Source organism: Paramormyrops kingsleyae, chromosome 6 (genome assembly GCF_048594095.1).
Source record: "Paramormyrops kingsleyae isolate MSU_618 chromosome 6, PKINGS_0.4, whole genome shotgun sequence".
NCBI lineage: Eukaryota > Metazoa > Chordata > Actinopteri > Osteoglossiformes > Mormyridae > Paramormyrops > Paramormyrops kingsleyae.
The window spans coordinates 507573-524738 of record NC_132802.1 but is presented as its reverse complement, the minus strand read 5'-3'; the positions used below and the strand labels follow the sequence as shown (position 1 = coordinate 524738).

The window sequence follows — 17166 nt, the reverse complement described above, 5'->3', positions numbered from 1 at the left end:
GCGCATGGCGTTCATTACATGTCTGGAAAATCTCCTTTTCTGTAGCCCTCTTAAACAGTTACTAATTTAGAGAAGTTGTTAAAAAAACATTTAAACAAAAAGGAAATATATAAAATAAAACAATTTCAGCTCACGACTTGCCCTAATAGTACTAAAAATGCTACTTTTAGGTTTGATGTGCAGATTGTTCAAAATAGGTACGAAAATAAATTTTGCTTTCTGTCCTTGTTTTGCAATGTTTAATTTTTCTTAATTCGTTTAAATTAACAGCGAATATGATTAGCTATTTAAAATGTACCGGAGAGTCGAGGCGGATCTATAACCCAGCGAGGCGTGGACAAAGAGTCGCGTTGTTTGTGAACGATTCCCGATTCGCGCATGCGCAAGACGAGAACCGCCAGTCCAACATGGAGAGGAAAGGTAATTTTTATTATATATATATTGATCATCCGATCGTTAGGATTCTCAATAAGAACTAATTATTTTTGCTGTATTTTATAGATGTAAGTTTAAGCTATTGTACGTAACCAGTTGAATATGTAACTGTATGCCTTTTGCACAAATATACACGGTTGACTGCCATGGAAAGCCAAATCGGAAGCTCGTGGTCAATCAGCCTACAGGAAAAGTGCACGATATGTGTATAATAAGTTATCCTGATATTGTTCGCAAATGTATGTGGAAATTAAGTATAGTTGTCCTTTAGGTCATTAGTTGTTTCGTCTATATGGTTCCTGGAGCTACTTTCTTGGATTTTGATTTGATAAGACTATATACAAACACACGTATATCTGTAAATCGTAGACATTAGTTTTATAAACTAAACCGTATCATGTAGTTGTCACACGGATGGATAGAAGGAAGAAATATGATTCAGAAACAAAATGTCATTTATGTTCATTGCGGAAGTTTAAACAAACGGAGTTTAAAAATACGAGCGGACCGTGGATGCGGATTAAAGTTTCGTTTATTTGTGGCTTTTCGTTACATGACAGTCCTAGCGCTGCAAGCGAGGAAGAAGCGTGGCAAGGCGAAGAAACCCAGTAAAAAGTAAGTGTTTTGTACCGCTGCGCTTCCCGGCTAACGGGTGACCCGGTGTGCCGGACTAGGCCGCTGACGCGTCGCCGCAACGAGGAGGCTGATGCCGGCTGGATTCCGGCTGGATTCCCCCTACAGGACCGGCCACGGGCTGCTGGTCACCTTCCATAACGGCTACATCGAAACTAGTTTCGACTTTCACTTTAGTTTGTGGTATATACTTATAATGTGTTGATTTCGGCGGCTCATAGGTCTGACGTTAACAGGAATACTTGTTGGGAGCTAAGAGAATGACTTGTCTTTTGAGGCCGGCTCGGTTAGTAATCTTCGTGGAAGTTTGCCTTAATAGTGAGTCCACTCTGAAGCGGCGGTTATTTCCGTTCCCCACCTTATTTCCGCCCTTTTGGACGGTGTTTCGTTTCTCACGCTTCTCATACTGTGCCAGGTTATAGGCTCTCTGATTTACGGGAAGCTGTGACGGCCTGCTGTATAAATACTATGCAGACATTTCCGGCCCACGTGTAGTTGTTGATCTTGTTGATTTAGTTGTTTTGATGAATGAGAGCATCTGATTATTATTATTGCAACGATTGCTGATTAGTGTATAGCTATTTGTGTTCCATGTGCCTAGGACCGACAGAAGCCACTCTTGTCACGTTAGTGGCTTTAATATGGTGATTCCCTGCTAGACAGATGCATGCACTATGGCCCGTAGATTTGAGCCCTGCTTTCCCTCCACCTGTTGTCTGACAGCGATGCTGTTACCCTGAGGTGTCGGTGGTCCCTGGTGATTTAACATCAGTTCAGGAGTCTCCCGTCATTTCACACACATGGTTGATGGCTCACTGCTATATTTAATTTGCATGGATCCTACTCCCCACCTTACTGCCTGGCCCAACAAACGTGACTCTGGTCTTACAAGATCTTTAAATAGATTGGCTCATGGGTCTAAAATACCCCCTGCCTTCACTGCAGGGCTGCTCAATGACAAAGATACAGTTTTTTTCTTTTTTTTGCAAGAACCATAAGAAATGAGTCCCTGTCCTGTCTATGTAGGTAGTGAATTCTGGAGTGGTGGGAGAGGAGGACATAAATGTAATAGGCTTTCGTTTATAAGCCAGGTTACACTTTGGCTCACATTTTACTTCAGCAGTGTGAGGGAATGCTGGCCCCTCTATGAGGGGCGTGTGCATTAGGGTGGGGTGTGGGTAATGGGGGTGGGGGGCTAGTGGGTAGTGGACAGTATTTTTTTTTTGCATCCCCCCCCCCTCCTGAGAGTAGTATTTTGTCTTCCGAGGTCATGCAGCCTTTTCCTGTATATGTCCAATAAAAAGGGAACCTGGGAGAGAATAAGCTCTTTGTATTCTGGCTTGGTGGATGCTATTGCATATGTGGCTAGACATGGTAGCATCAGTTTGGAACCAGTTTGGAAACAACCTATGTAGCTTAGCTTCAATAGATTGTTGCCAGGATCTCACATTTGTTCCTAGAACTTAAATCTGCCACTGAAATCCATTTCTTACATGCTGATGTGGAATTTCTTATGAGAAGGCTAGTACGAATTCTAATTTTGCTCACACAATGCTCACCCTCCTCGTTCTGAATTGCATTGCGTTAAAATGCCCATTGAACTTCAGCTATGATGATATTTATTGTTCCGCTCACTTTCCCCATATTTACGTCTTGGATTTCGCTTCCTTTTTACTGTCACAATGAGATTTTTCTTGTGCTTTTCTATAACAATCCAGAAAAACTCTTTGCTATTTTGGGTTACGTTAGTTGTTTAAAGTTTGTTTAATAGAAGATGTAACAACATTTTTGTCCATACTGGGGAGGAGAGCTAATCAGTTGGAATTGCCTTGTCATTTTGCTTACTTTTATTTTTAAGTAGAATTAGGTCTTGCATTCTAATTGGCTATCATACCACTTTTATAATTAGTCATGGGAGAACTGGGTCCAAAATGAACATAAGTCATTTACAAACGAGAGGAAGCCGAGCCATTCTTCTCATCAGGATCATTTAGGGAGCATTCAACTAATAGCTCAGAGTTGTTAAAATCTTATCTAGCGCTGATTTAAAGGAACCCAAGGTTTTAGCTTGCACTACACTAACAGGGAGACTATTCCACACTCTAACTGTATGCTGTGTAAAGAAGTGATTTCTCAAATTCATTTTAAAATCTTCTCCCACTAATTTTGACCTATAGCCATGAGTTCTAGTATTTAAACTAATATTGAAGTAGCCATTTGGCTGAACAGCATCCAGACCCATTAGAATCTTATAGACCTGGATAATGTGCCCCCTTAGTCTCCTTTGCTCAAGGCTGAACAGATTCAGCTCAGCTAACCTCTCCTCATAAGACATTCCTCTAAGACCAGGAATCATTCTACGTTGAACCCTTTCAAAGGCAGCAATGTCCTTCTTAAGGTATGGCGACCAAACCTGCACACAGTATTCTAGGTGGGGTCTTACCAGGGAATTGTATAATCTTACTATTATACCTTAGTATCCTGCAGATGAGTGACTTCAGCTTTTAGAGCTCTTTCGGAGTTCAAATATTGGAGGAAACTTTTTAACGTTATCCTTAGCCTCTGATGCAGTTGTCCTTTCAACATTCCTCTTAGCAAGTCTAATACTATTGTTTAACTCTTAGATACTCCTGCTTTATTGCAACGTCACTAGTTATTTCCCATTTATGGAACAAATCCCTTTTCCTCTTGTTATTTAACTCCATCCAGTTTACACTGTCTAGTTTCAGTCTCATACCAGTGAAGTTAGCCTTCCTAACATTGTATGTTTTTTGTTTTGTACTTTGCTTTTCAGACACTAAAATTAACCTTGAATTTAACCATGTTATGATCTCTACTGAGTGGATCTAAAAACCCAAATTTTCCAATCCTATCCTGGTTATTTGAAAACACAAGATCGAGAATGGCTTCTCCTCTGATAGGGGATTTAACAAACTGAGGAAAAAAGCAATCCTGTACCAATTCCACCATCTCAAGTTCATTATTCTTCAAGTTCATTATAGTTCTTATTATAGATCAAGTTCAATTCAATTGCTGTAGAATTAATTTTTAATTGCTTTTACCACTGGTTTTGGTTCATGTCTGCTTTATTTTGTGTTTGTTGACTCATTTTATGGTCTTATGTAATGTGTGAAATTCATTGAATGCTGGTTGTTATGGATGTAAAATGGCCAATTTGCTTAGGAGGGCTTTTTAAATTACAAATAATATTAAAATCTAAATTGAAGCCCCCCCCCCCCCCACCACGGTATTTCATGATATTTTGCTTTGATTCTGAGAGAGTTCAGGTAATTAGCTGTAATGGACTTTCAGAATATTTTCAGCTGCCTTAGAGGAACAAACAAGAAAATGGCTCTTAACGACGTGCATTGCTAGAGAATCATGCTGCTGGGCATCTTGTTGCTTTTCCTGCTGTCTATCTATAATAAGCATAGTTAGTTGGTTCCTTCAAAAAAGTCATATTCCTATACTGTCATTTGAATGACCATAAATGCACTATTTGTCATTAGTGGCTTGTGGCCTTCTGAGGTCTGCCTCTTTCCTCTGTTTCCCTGCAGGTCAGAACTACACTCTAGGGGGGTCTCTCAGCAAGTGGAGTCACCTCCTCCGGAGCCGGAAGAAGAGATCCTGGGGTCCGATGACGAGGAGCAGGAGGACCCCAGTGATTATTGCAAAGGTGAAGCCTTTGACATATTCACCATGATGTTTTTAAGAACCCCAGGGGCGGAGCTCAGGGTGTTCTGCTTTCTGGTTTTTCTTGCAGCTTGTACTACTGTGCATTTCAAACTGTAATCTGGTTAGGATGTCACTTTTTCCTGTACTAGATGTGGTTCCATCACTGCATTTGAAGTTCAGGCTGTGGAAGCTGTCAGCCTCATCTTAACCTTCAAACCTACTTCTCTGTGTAGGTGGCTACCATCACGTCAAGGTTGGGGATCTGTTCAATGGACGGTACCACGTCATCCGCAAGCTGGGCTGGGGCCACTTTTCCACTGTGTGGCTCTGCTGGGACATTCAGTGAGTAGCTGAAAGATGCCTGCTGCCCTCTTATCATCCTGCCATCTGACCCATCCTCACACATGAACTATGGACATTGTCTGGAGAATCAGGTCCGGACATTCACATTTGTGTCCATCCACAAATGTAGCACACAACCGGACACTGTCAGTTACGTTCACATCTACTAGAAATACTCCAGTTAGTTTAGAGGAGGGTGGTGCTTCGGTAGAGAATGCAGGAGGCAGGACATGATGCAAAAAGAATGCTACGGAAATGGTTTTGTTTACACTACTCCTGACAGAAGTTCCCGAATCTCGTCTTCTCTCCAGTTAGCCATGTTCGTTGGGGTCTTCATGCAAATGACTCTTCTTCTTCACCCTCAGATGTCCTTATACTTCAGTTTTCTTGCCAGTTGCATGATAGCAATGTCACTAACACACCTAATCACTTTTGGTAAATTCTCCAGAATTTTCTCCGCACCATTCACACAAGGCAGTCAATCGGAAATTATTTGTACTAGGAAGCTATCGGTAGATTCTGGTATGACTAATTTGGACATTTGTGTTCACACATGCTGCTTTTCTGGGTAATGGCTAGAAAAGGTGACAGTGCATGTCTGAGAGGGGCTTCGGCCTGAGGCATTGTGTTTGCACCTTCTCCAGAGGGAAGCGATTTGTAGCCTTGAAGGTGGTGAAGAGTGCCGAACACTACACTGAAACAGCCCTGGATGAAATCAAGCTGCTGCGATCAGTGAGTCCCAGCTTTTCTGAGTCTGTGGCTATGGGCAGATGGTGGCGAGGCCAAAATGTGACTGACCCTATCCAGCTGCCTTTATAATGTTCTTGTCTGCTTTTGCATAAATTACTCTTTGTCTTCCTTATACTTTTGCCAGGTCAGGAACACAGACCCTGATGATCCCAACCGGGAGAAGGTGGTCCAGCTACTGGACGACTTCAAGATCTCTGGGAGCAATGGAACTCGTATCCTGCTTAGCCAATTTTTTTTTCCAGGAGGAAACGTATTGATTCAGACCTTATGTTCCAACCACTGAAATGCAGACTATCTGGGGAGTCCAGTTAACAGTGCTGGTTTTACAGAGCTGATCTGATTTGCTGCATTATATTTCAGTGTAGCACATGGGGTGGTCACCGTGTCTTACTAAGCCATAATCCTAGTGTGTAATTTAAAATGGCTTCCTGTGATAGGCTGGAGAACCAAGATATCGTAGCTAAGATGTATTAAATACTAGTGTTGAAGCTGTCTTTTGATGCTAAGGACAACCTTGATGTCAGTGATTTGTGCCAAACAGTTTGTATCATTGTGTTTACCCTTAATGGTCGTGTTCTGAGATGTCTGCATGGTGTTTGAGGTTCTGGGTCACCACCTTCTCAAGTGGATCATCAAGTCCAACTACCAGGGCCTACCGCTGCCCTGTGTGAAGAGCATCATCCGTCAGGTGACTTTCTCTGTGTGCTTGTGCACAAATACCTGTGCATCCTTGGTTTAAAGCAGGGAAACAATAGTTTGGCTTCCTTTTCATTGAACATATTACTATTTATCGAGCAGGACCTACTATGACACGGTGAGTATCGACATCAGGATTAACTGTAAAAAACAATTATCAGAGGCACAGTACGGGGACAGCCAAGTCGTTAAAAGTGCGCAGTATCTCTCATGCCTACTTAACTCTTCACCGGTTTGCTTATGTTTTGTGGAAGGTGGTAGATCCCGAGTGATTTTGGATGTTCAGTCAGTTTTTGGTCCATAATTCCAGTAGAAATTTTGCACAGGACAAAATGGAACTCTGAGCCTGGTTAGGGATTGGGCAGACTACAGCACAGCGATATGCCCTGAAAATATATTTTAAGAGATTTTAACAACATTGGTATTTATCATGATATTCTAAAATTCACATGTAAAAACACACTGAAATGATAGGGTGTGATTATGTTTACAATCACCAAATTGTTATACTAATAGCTAGGGCTGCACAATAACACATCGCGGTTATATGGCGCATGCACAAAAACCACCTGGGCTTCAGACGAGGGCCGTCACTTTCTTCTCCGCCACTTCAGTGCCTGTCGCTTCCCTGATTTACCAAACAGTAGCATGTGGCACACTCAGCTAAATGAATTTAATGAACACAAGTATATGCTGAATTTATACTGCTGACTAACTTTTGAGCTTCATGATACGCCTCTTGTTAATAATTCAAGGCAAAAAAAAGCTGGTACCTAGACAAATGTTTGCACCCATCATCTAAAGCCCTGGTGATTATTGCACATATGCCATGTTACCGTGCCAGATGCGACTGTATGTAAGCTGTCTCAATCCCCTTGATAAGCACGCAGCCTTCCCCACATGTGGTCTTGGTTCACGGGGACACATACATCATCCCATCTATTGCTGCTGGTGAACACTGTGTTTGCTGGATTTGCAGGTTCTCCAGGGCCTGGACTACCTACATTCAAAGTGTAAGATCATCCATACAGACATCAAGCCAGAGAACATCTTAATGAGTGTCACCGAGCCCTATGTCAGGAGGCTGGCGGCCGAGGCCACAGAGTGGCAGCGTTCTGGAGCTCCTCCCCCTTCCGGCTCTGCAGGTACCCCCCCCCTCCCCTTTCTCTATACTCCCTGTGATCCGTCAGCTGTCACCTTTAAGCCTTGACTGATTTAAGTCATGGTGGTGTTGTTGGTGACACTATCATTTATTGAACTGAAAATTGATAAAGTGTTTGATGCAGCCATGGACGGTTTGTAGCTCAGTCATTTAGGGATGTGCTTATTTCCATTTGGGAGATTGTGAGGTGAATCCCACCCAGCAGGCAGAGTAATCATATCACCTTTGGGCCTTGAGCAAGGCACTTAACCAGAACTACTCCAGGGATGCTCTGACCCATGCTTTCCTCATTCATAGAGGAGGAAGGCCTGTACCTTGTATTGATTGTTAGTCTTGTCCTTTGCGTCCTTACCACCATGCACATTCTGTTCATTCTCTGTTTCTCCATTGCAGTGAGTACGGCCCCACCACCCAAACAGGTAAGCTGTTTTTCTGATTTCTGATATATATATTTTTTTTAATTAGTTTCCTGCCTTTCTGAGGCTAAAAGCTGCCTCTGTCCCGCCGGTCCCCTAGGCAATGAAGATGTCCAAGAACAAGAAGAAGAAGCTGAAGAAGAAGCAGAAGCGACAGGCAGAACTGCTGGAGAAGCGCATGATGGAGCTAGAGGAGCTGGAGCGGACCGCGGGGGATGCTGCTGAGGAGGAGGAGGAGGAGGAGGATGAGGAGCCCGAACGCCCCGAACGCCCCCCCTGCACCCCCCTCAAGGAGGCTGCTCTGCAAGACATTGCATGCGAGGCAGCAGAAGGTTCAGTATCTCATTAAAATGCCGTGTGTGCGGGGAGGAAGCGTGGCCTGTGCTGACTGACCGTTTTCTGACCGTATCCAACCCAGAGGACAGAGTGGAGAGCTGGGAGCCAGATGATGCAGGGGACACTAACTGTAATGGCCACGCTCCCTGCACCGGCCCTGAGGTGCAGATGGAGGCTGAGGAGCAGGACGACCCCCGACACCGAGCTCTGAGCCCGCAGCAGGAGGCCCAACACCCCCACAACTCCTATCGGGCCTTTAACAGTGGACGCGGCTCCAATGACAGCTGCAGCGTCACCACAGTCAGTGACAGTAGTGGCTGTTCAGAGTCGAACGGGCTGCCGGGGGAAGGGAAGGAAGTGCAGGAGCTGATGGCGGAGCGCCCACAGGACTGCCTGAGGAGCGGTGAGTGTGGGGCCCCTGTTGCCCTCCTGCTGTCAGAGATGGTCACTCTGTGATTTGGACGGAAGCTGCAACATCAACTCTCTGTGTGGCTCCCTTACAGACGGAGCTAAGCTGGCAGCTGGGCAGCTGCTGGTGAACCCTCTGGAAGTGAGCAACGCAGGCAAGATCCAGGTGAAGATTGCAGACTTGGGCAACGCCTGCTGGGTGGTGAGTGGCTCCATCAGGGCTCTTGCTCCAATGCCCGTCAGCCGATCGGGGCTCTTGCTCCAGTGTCCCTCTGCCCATCAGGGCTCTTGCTCCAATGCCCGTCAGCCGATCGGGGCTCTTGCTCCAGTGTCCCTCTGCCCATCGGGGCTCTTGCTCCAATGCCCGTCAGCCGATCGGGGCTCTTGCTCCAGTGTCCCTCTGCCCATCGGGGCTCTTGCTCCAATGCCCGTCAGCCGATCGGGGCTCTTGCTCCAGTGTCCCTCTGCCCATCGGGGCTCTTGCTCCAATGCCCGTCAACCCATTGGGCTCTTACTGTAAGTCATGAGGAAGAGTCACAAGAATGTCCTTTTGTCTCAGTTTTCAGTATAAATGTTTTTCTTGGACTCTGCGTTGATCCCTTGCCTAAAGGATGTTTTAATTGCATTTTGTTTCCACAGCACAAACACTTCACAGAGGACATCCAGACACGACAGTACCGCTCTCTGGAGGTGCTTATCGGCGCGGGCTACAGCACGCCGGCGGACGTTTGGAGCACGGCCTGCATGGTAGGGTTGGGCTGGTCTGTTTGTGTGGTGCCACACTCAGGCTAAAGTGTGTACTTCTATCCAAGGTAGAATTAAGCTGTAATGTCAGGCAGACCTTTTCCATAACGTCTGTGGACTGAGCGGTGTCCCTGATGGGCATGATTGTGTGTTTGCCTCTGCCACAGGCGTTCGAGCTGGCCACGGGGGATTACCTGTTTGAGCCACATTCTGGGGAGGATTACTCAAGAGATGAAGGTGATGTACCTAAGAGATTCTGCAGCGTGGTGCGGTGTTTTGTATGTGACCAAGTAGATGAGCCGTAGATGAGGAATCTACCCTGATGTGGTGAAACAAAAGGTCCTGCTGGACCAAAAAATCCTGGGAAATGATGAGTGAGCAGATGGTTGGTGGCTTTCAGTTCAGGAACGCAATGGACATTAACCCATAAGTACTTTAATATAAAATGCATCTCTTTAAATGATTGTATGAAAAGTGAGATTACTGTAAATGGATTGGTTGAAAAAAATGAGAATAAGTAGACAAATTATTTTGTTATTGATCACTGGCTTTGGAGAACTTGCACAGTTCTTCAAATCCATGTTCTCTGGGATATGATAGTGGTTCTCCTAGACTTCGATCCATTTGGCATGGCTTAGTTCCCCCAGCCCACCTCTACGCACATGCGGTATGAGGCATTGTGCTGGACTAAAGTGCTGCATGCACAAGAATGCGTTTGGAAGGAGGCTGGAGTCATTGTCTCCGGGCCCATTGTACCGTCCCTTTGTCTTTGGAAGGAGGCGGGAGTCATTGTCTCCGGGCCCATTGTACCCTCCCTTTGTCTTTGGAAGGAGGCGGGAGTCATTGTCCCCGGGCCCATTGTACCCTCCCTTTGTCTTTGGAAGGAGACGGGAGTCATTGTCTCCGGGCCCATTGTACCGTCCCTTTGTCTTTGGAAGGAGGCAGGAGTCATTGTCTCCGGGCCCATTGTACCCTCCCTTTGTCTTTGGAAGGAGGCGGGAGTCATTGTCTCCGGGCCCATTGTACCCTCCCTTTGTCTTTGGAAGGAGGCGGGAGTCATTGTCTCCGGGCCCATTATACCCTCCCTTTGTCTTTGGAAGGAGGCGGGAGTCATTGTCCCCGGGCCCATTGACCGTCCCTTTGTCTTTGGAAGGAGGCGGGAGTCATTGTCCCCGGGCCCATTGTACCATCCCTTTGTCTTTGGAAGGAGGCGGGAGTCATTGTCCCCGGGCCCATTGTACCGTCCCTTTGTCTTTGGACGAAGGCGGGAGTCATTGTCCCCGGGCCCATTGTACCGTCCCTTTGTCTTTGGAAGGAGGCGGGAGTCATTGTCTCCGGGCCCATTGTACCCTCCCTTTGTCTTTGGAATGAGGCGGGAGTCATTGTCCCCGGGCCCATTGTACCCTCCCTTTGTCTTTTGGAAGGAGGCGGGAGTCACTGTCTCCGGGCCCATTGTACCCTGCCTTTGTCTTTGGAAGGAGGCGGGAGTCACTGTCTCTGGGCCCATTGTTCCCTCCCTTTGTCTTTGGAAGGAGGTGGGAGTCATTGTCTCCGGGCCCATTGTACCCTCCCTTTGTCTTTGGAAGGAGACAGGAGTCACTGTCTCCGGGCCCATTGTACCCTCCCTTTGTCTTTGGAAGGAGACAGGAGTCACTGTGTCCGGGCCCATTGTTCCCTTCTTGTACAGTGGTACCTTGGTTTGTGAGCATAATTCGTTCCGGAAACGTGCTCGAATATCAAAGTGAATTTTCCCATTAGAAATAATGTAAACTCAGATGATTCATTCCACAACCCAAAAATATTCATATAAAAATGATTAATACAAAATATAAAGTAAAAATACATTAAACAAATTAACCTGCACTTTACCTTTGAAAAGAATCATGGAAGGTGTGAGGGAGACGAGAGGAGAAGAGGAGGGTTATTTTGCAGGACGACTTTCACTATAACGGCCTCCTTTTCGATTTCATGGAAATGTGGACATTGCATTGTCATTGTACAGATTCGTCACTCGCACTGCTATAACCTTATTCGGGTGGTGCTTTTCTACTAAATTCTGACTATACGAGTGAGGCACGCCAAATGGGATCGAGCATGGGGAATGATTACCCACAATCCCGCAGCGAGAGAGAGAAGAACCATCGGCTCAGTTGTGATTACGTGACGCTAACAAAGCATATACGTAGTACTCATATTGCAGGACCTCGCTCGTTTATCAAGTTAAAATGCATTAAAAAAAAATTGCTCGTCTTGCAACACACTCACAGAGCAAGTTACTCGCAATCCAAGGTTTTACTGTATCTTCAAATTTGTGGACCTTTCAGGTCTTTGTTCCTCTTGGAATCTGGTTTTGCAGGTCTGTTACAGGGATTTTTTTTTTCTTTTTTTGTCTGAATTGACTTTATTTTCCACCTCTTAAATGATTTTGGTGTCATTGAGGGGTGCAATACCTGAAAGCAAAATCTACAATACCCAAACGTGTCCAGTTTTTTCTTTGGCTAAAACCTCTCTATAGGTATGCACAAATACTTGTCTTAATCTCAAAGCATGTATCCCATGTTCTTGACTTGAACTGGTTATAGAAATTCAGGTTTAACCCAGCAAAATATGCTTCTACCTTGGAAAGTGTGTGTTGCAGATTCTCCAGCAAACCAACGTCAATACCTATTTGTGCTCAACCCACATGGTGTTATGAATAACATCATCAGGGTTTGAATCCTTCCAGGTCTTTCCCCATTGTTGTATTGCTGTGTCTCTAGGATAGCTCTTCATTTTAGATCAGTGAACCTCGTCCTCACTTCCGTGATGTGTGACTTTGGGTGGTGTTTTGATGTTTTCGATTTGTCATTGAAGCTGAACTCCTGATTAGCAAGTAATAAATTGTGATTTAAATCTCAGTTAACTATTATTAATTAAACTTTTATTAGGCAAGAGAACAAGCACATAATGGCATGGCATTAATCTGAATTATAGTTATATTTTATGAACATAATTTGTGGCTAGCGACACTCAAGAAGCAGAAAACACACCGTTGCCTGTTAAGTTTTTGCCGGACAAACACCAGCATGAGCTTTGACCATGCATGTTTAAGCACACTCTCCGCAGTGCCAGGCTCAGAGCATGTGAGCGGAGTGGAGCGGAGCGTGAGCGAGGAGCGGAGCGGGCGAAATTTGGTCAGAGCGCGGAGCGGTTTTTTAATTAAGGCTGGAGCGGTCGCTCTGTCTCGCTCCAATTTCGCTCCAATACCGCTCACACTACGAGGCGTGCGCAGATCTTCCCAGAATTCATCTAAGCAATTATCAAGATTTAGATCCGCTTTGGAATCTAAAAAGACCTTTCTCGGAAAGATGAGTGTGTTAAGTGAACACGCGGAGGCCAGAGCAAAACGTGAGCAAGTTTTATATGGTTGTAGCATATCAAGTCTATAAAGTAAATAAAAGTATAAAAGCCTATAATTTGGTAATCAAATAAATTAGTTTGTCATTCAAATTAGGTCTAATAGGATTTTTAAAATTCACGTAACGCTGTCAGTGAAATTTTATTTTATAGAGAGAGACGCAGTAGCAGCATCAACAGAAAATAACTGAGGAATTTAAAACGTGGATGCGCTTAGCCTGTATATTCTTTAGGCTATTAAGCCCACTGATTCCTTTATTTTTAAGCCTATTTTGTGTGGAATGCCATTGCCAAACCTGTCCATTGTTGCCTATATGTTGTTTAAAAATAAATATTTTCTGTTCTGAGTGCCGTTGCTCACATTTCTTTATGATATAAGGCATCGGTTTATGGTGATATTTGTTAGGCATGCAGATTATTTGTCCCTCTTTTAAATTGGAGCGAGCATGGAGCGATTTGACTGGAGAGGGAGGAAATTTTAGTGGAGCGAGGAGCGGTGTTGAGCGGAGCGAATTAGAGCGGAGGAGCAGGCGGAGCCAACAGCCTCGTGAGCGAGGCGCGGAAATTCTCACCACTCCACTCCGCTCACATGCTCTGGCCAGGCTGGGGGATTCCTGCTGCTGGGCTGGTGATGGAGGCTGGAAGGGGTGGGTCTCCGCACCCTGCCTGAGGTGTGACATTGCAGGGCTGACTCAGTCTCACTCTGGCCCTGCCTGTAGCCTGTCTGCTGTGCCCCTGTCTAGCTGTCTTGTGGGGAGTCCCCTGTGTGTCTGCACCTCCCAGCACAGGCCTTTATTGGAATATTGTTTTTGACAACCATGTCTCCTTTTTCTCCTCCTCCCTATCCCGTTCTCCTCGTTTTCCGTGCGCGTCTGATATGCAGACCACATCGCATTGATCATCGAGCTGCTGGGAAGGCTACCTCGCAAGCTCATCACTGCTGGCAAATACTCCAAGGATTTCTTCACCAAAAAAGGTAAGTGGGGGGGGGGTACTGGGGCTGTGTATTAAGATGCAAAAGCTGTCTCTAGCAGCAGAAGTTAGACATTCTGCAGTAAATGATGTGTACAGGTTAGTATACCAGTGTGTCTGCTGGCTTGTGAGATGCTCAGTTTGGTATTCTACTCAATAGTTCACTGCTTTTATAGATGCCACACACACATATGGGTATGTTTTCCAGAACTGGATTTTTGAGAGTTCTGCCAGGCTAGATTGTAACCCCCCTCCCTCCCAACCAGGGGACCTGCGACACATCACTAACCTGAAGCCTTGGGGCCTGCAGGATGTGCTGGTCGATAAGTATGAATGGGTCCCGGCTGAGGCCCAAGCCTTCACCAGCTTTCTGCTACCCATGCTTGAGCTGGTGCCTGAGAAGAGGGCCATGGCTGCCGAATGCCTACGGCACCCGTGGCTCTCCATGACTGATGGCAGGGGGGAGATCCCTCACCAGACAGCCAGTGACCCCCTGGTCACCTCTGCCATGACCCTTGGCGAACTGGCCTTGAGCTCCAGCGATTCGATGGAGACCCCCTTCCTCACCCCCAGTGATGCTTCCCTGACACCCAGCGAGCCAGCAGGGATGCCCAGCCTCAGCGATGCCCCTCTGACACCCAGCGAGCCAGCAGGGATGCCCAGCTTCAGCGATGCCCCTCTGACACCCAGCGAGCCAGCAGGGACGCCCAGCCTCAGCGATGCCCCTCTGACACCCAGCAAGCCAGCAGGGATGCCCAGCTTCAGCGATGCCCCTCTGACACCCAGCGAGCCAGCAGGGACGCCCAGCTTCAGCGATGCCCCCGTGACACCCAGCGAGCCAGCAGGGACGCCCAGCTTCAGCGATGCCCCCGTGACGGAGGCCACCCACCGTGAGCTCTGACCCTTGGGCACCTTGGAACAGAGACTGCTCTTCTCCCTCACCCTGCTGCACTATGGCGGCTGCTGGGAGGTCCTTTCCTGCTAGGGCTCCCTGATTTCCTGACTGGTTCAGATGTTTTAGTTCTGTTTTTCCACTAACTGGGTATTACTTGAGTTTTTTTCCCCTTTTCGTCATTTCATGAAGATTCTCGTGCCCTTTGAAATGTTGTGGTATACTCCCCCTCTCAGATCTGGGTACGTGCCCCTCCCCAAAGCATACCCACTCCCATTTACATTATTTTCCTGTGTTCGAGTTGGACGTGCAGCTTAAATGAGTCAGCCTGGGGCTTGGTCGGGGGCGAGGACACACACAGTGTCTGAGTGTAGACAGCCAGTCACCCGCTTTTCTGTTGCAGCATAGTAAAAACAGGGTGTGGTTACACACGTACCTTCAGAAGCCCTAAAATGCTTAAAAGACTTTGTCTCCCTCATAAGTCCTCTCATCCTGGGAAGTGCACCCCAATAAGTGAAGTTTGGACAGGCCTGAGTTGGCCCAGTTGTTCATGGCCTGTTTTTAAATGGGACACAGTGTTTGCTGTAGGTGGGTCAGAGAGACCTTACACAGGGTCTTACCTTTTAGCATTTGTTTCCCCAAAGCTCTGGTGAGGAAGTTGCCTGCAAGAAGCACTAGACTGTTAAATAAATTTGGTATTTTTTCATACCGTTCACTGGCCTGTATTAAAGCTTTGTATTAAACTAGTTGTCTGTTTAATTGTTGGGTTTTTGTGCAGTTTGTGCAGAAAATTACATTTGCATTCACAGACTTTAAGGATTAGGACAGGGATGTTTCTGCATGTGTGAATGTTGTTCCTTGGGGAAACGATTATTTACAAATAGACATGTAACAAACTGGTTTGTTGTGTTTGGGACGAATACCCTACATATTGGCAGTAACCAATACAGTTGGGTCTAATGTCTTCTTTGATCTTGTCACATCTGTTTAAAGTGAATCTGATGGTACAGTGCAGTGACATTTGGTAACTTGTTTTCTTGTTGACTCTTCCTTGTGTTCTGTCGGTTCCTTTTTGAATGAGAAAAGCACATTGGTCTACATGAACATTAGGCTGTATGAGTGAGATTAACAGTAAGCCTAGTGGGAATTTTTTTATTTTTCATTCTCAACAAATTTTCTAGAATAAAGTTTCACAACTGTTGGCTTAACTGACATACAATACATAATTAGCACATACACAAACTTTTGGTCCATAGATATAAAAATCATTTAAGTGTATTTTATTTTCTATTTTACGTACATTATTCCCCCCCATATCGTAGTCTAAAGAAAACTTGTAAAATGTGTAATAACATGTTTTTTCATTGTTCCTTCGTCTTTTTTAGGGGTAAAAAATACATGGTTTTCATTGCTTCGTTATCCCTCGATAGATGATATTTTTTAATTGCTCTGTTGTCTGACCTAAAATGTCAGAATTCCTCTCGTTTGAGAGCGAGTGTACGGGGGGGGGGGGCATAAGGGGATGTTGCCCCGTAAGTTGGCCTACCCTGCTCCCTCGGTGAAGATTAAGGCCTAATTTTAATTATCCATCCATTTTCTGCTGCTTATCCACGGTCGGTTCATGGGGGCAACACTCTGCGCAAGGATTTAAAATTTTTAAATTATTTTCTTTTCATTTTCAAGTACAAAAAAGATAATTCAGCCCACTCAGCCAGGCCTGGGGCGGGACCTTCGGGCCTAGCCCGAAGCAAAAACATGGGCATGTCCTTCTTTGGGCCCACCGCCTGCAGGAGGAGTTATGGGGGTCGGCTGTGATGTAGATCAGGTGGCAGTCGAAGGCAGGGACCCTGACAGACTAATCGTCAGTTAGCAAAACTGGCACTAAGTACATGGAACGTAACCTCTCTAGTGGGAAAGGAGCCCGAACTGGTGTTGGACGTGTCAACTAGATATAGTCAGGCTCACCTCAATGGATTGGATTGTGTGTGGCAGACTTGGCTATTTTCCCAGGATAAGATAAGATAATTTTTATTGTCATTGTCACTTGACAACGAAATTAAGAGTGCAGGCGACTCAATGTGAGGCTTGCGTAATAAATGGATATATTAAAATTATACATATTGCACTGGATATATAAATTGCACTTATGAAATATAAAAATGAACAGTTCTGTTTAGAGTGTAAGGCCATGATTGCTTTTGGATAAAAACTGTTTTTTAGGTGGTTTGTCCTGATTTTCATTGTTCACAGCTTTCCTGATGGCAAAAGCTGAAAGAGACGGTGACCGGGAAGTGATGAATCATGTAAAA

The 17166-nt window shown here is 45.5% G+C and overlaps 1 protein-coding gene across 2 annotated transcripts; it reads left to right on the top strand.

Annotated features, from left to right (window-relative positions):
- The first annotated feature begins 264 nt into the window (after positions 1-264).
- Positions 265-15616, top strand: srpk1a (SRSF protein kinase 1a). Of its 2 annotated transcripts, none has more exons than XM_023796867.2 (16): positions 265-420; positions 996-1050; positions 4626-4744; positions 4977-5085; positions 5730-5817; positions 5960-6047; positions 6417-6523; positions 7511-7676; positions 8087-8112; positions 8210-8441; positions 8528-8848; positions 8949-9055; positions 9493-9600; positions 9765-9834; positions 13877-13969; positions 14232-15616. In XM_023796867.2, exons 1-16 carry the CDS (start codon positions 276-278, stop codon positions 14864-14866), a joined length of 2469 nt encoding a protein of 822 aa, XP_023652635.2. In that variant the 5' UTR covers positions 265-275; the 3' UTR covers positions 14867-15616. The 2 variants fall into 2 exon arrangements, with proteins under 2 accessions (XP_023652635.2, XP_023652636.1); XM_023796868.2 differs by lacking the exon at positions 265-420 and adding an exon at positions 615-674.
- The last annotated feature ends 1550 nt before the right edge of the window (positions 15617-17166 follow it).

Bases quoted from the DNA above. Each gene is read 5' to 3' on its own strand.
- srpk1a (XM_023796867.2), top strand. From the start codon at position 276: ATGATTAGCTATTTAAAATGTACCGGAGAGTCGAGGCGGATCTATAAC. The intron at 1,051-4,625 runs GTAAGTGTTTTG...GTTTCCCTGCAG, and splicing joins GCGAAGAAACCCAGTAAAAA to GTCAGAACTACACTCTAGGG. The intron at 5,818-5,959 runs GTGAGTCCCAGC...TACTTTTGCCAG, and splicing joins AAATCAAGCTGCTGCGATCA to GTCAGGAACACAGACCCTGA.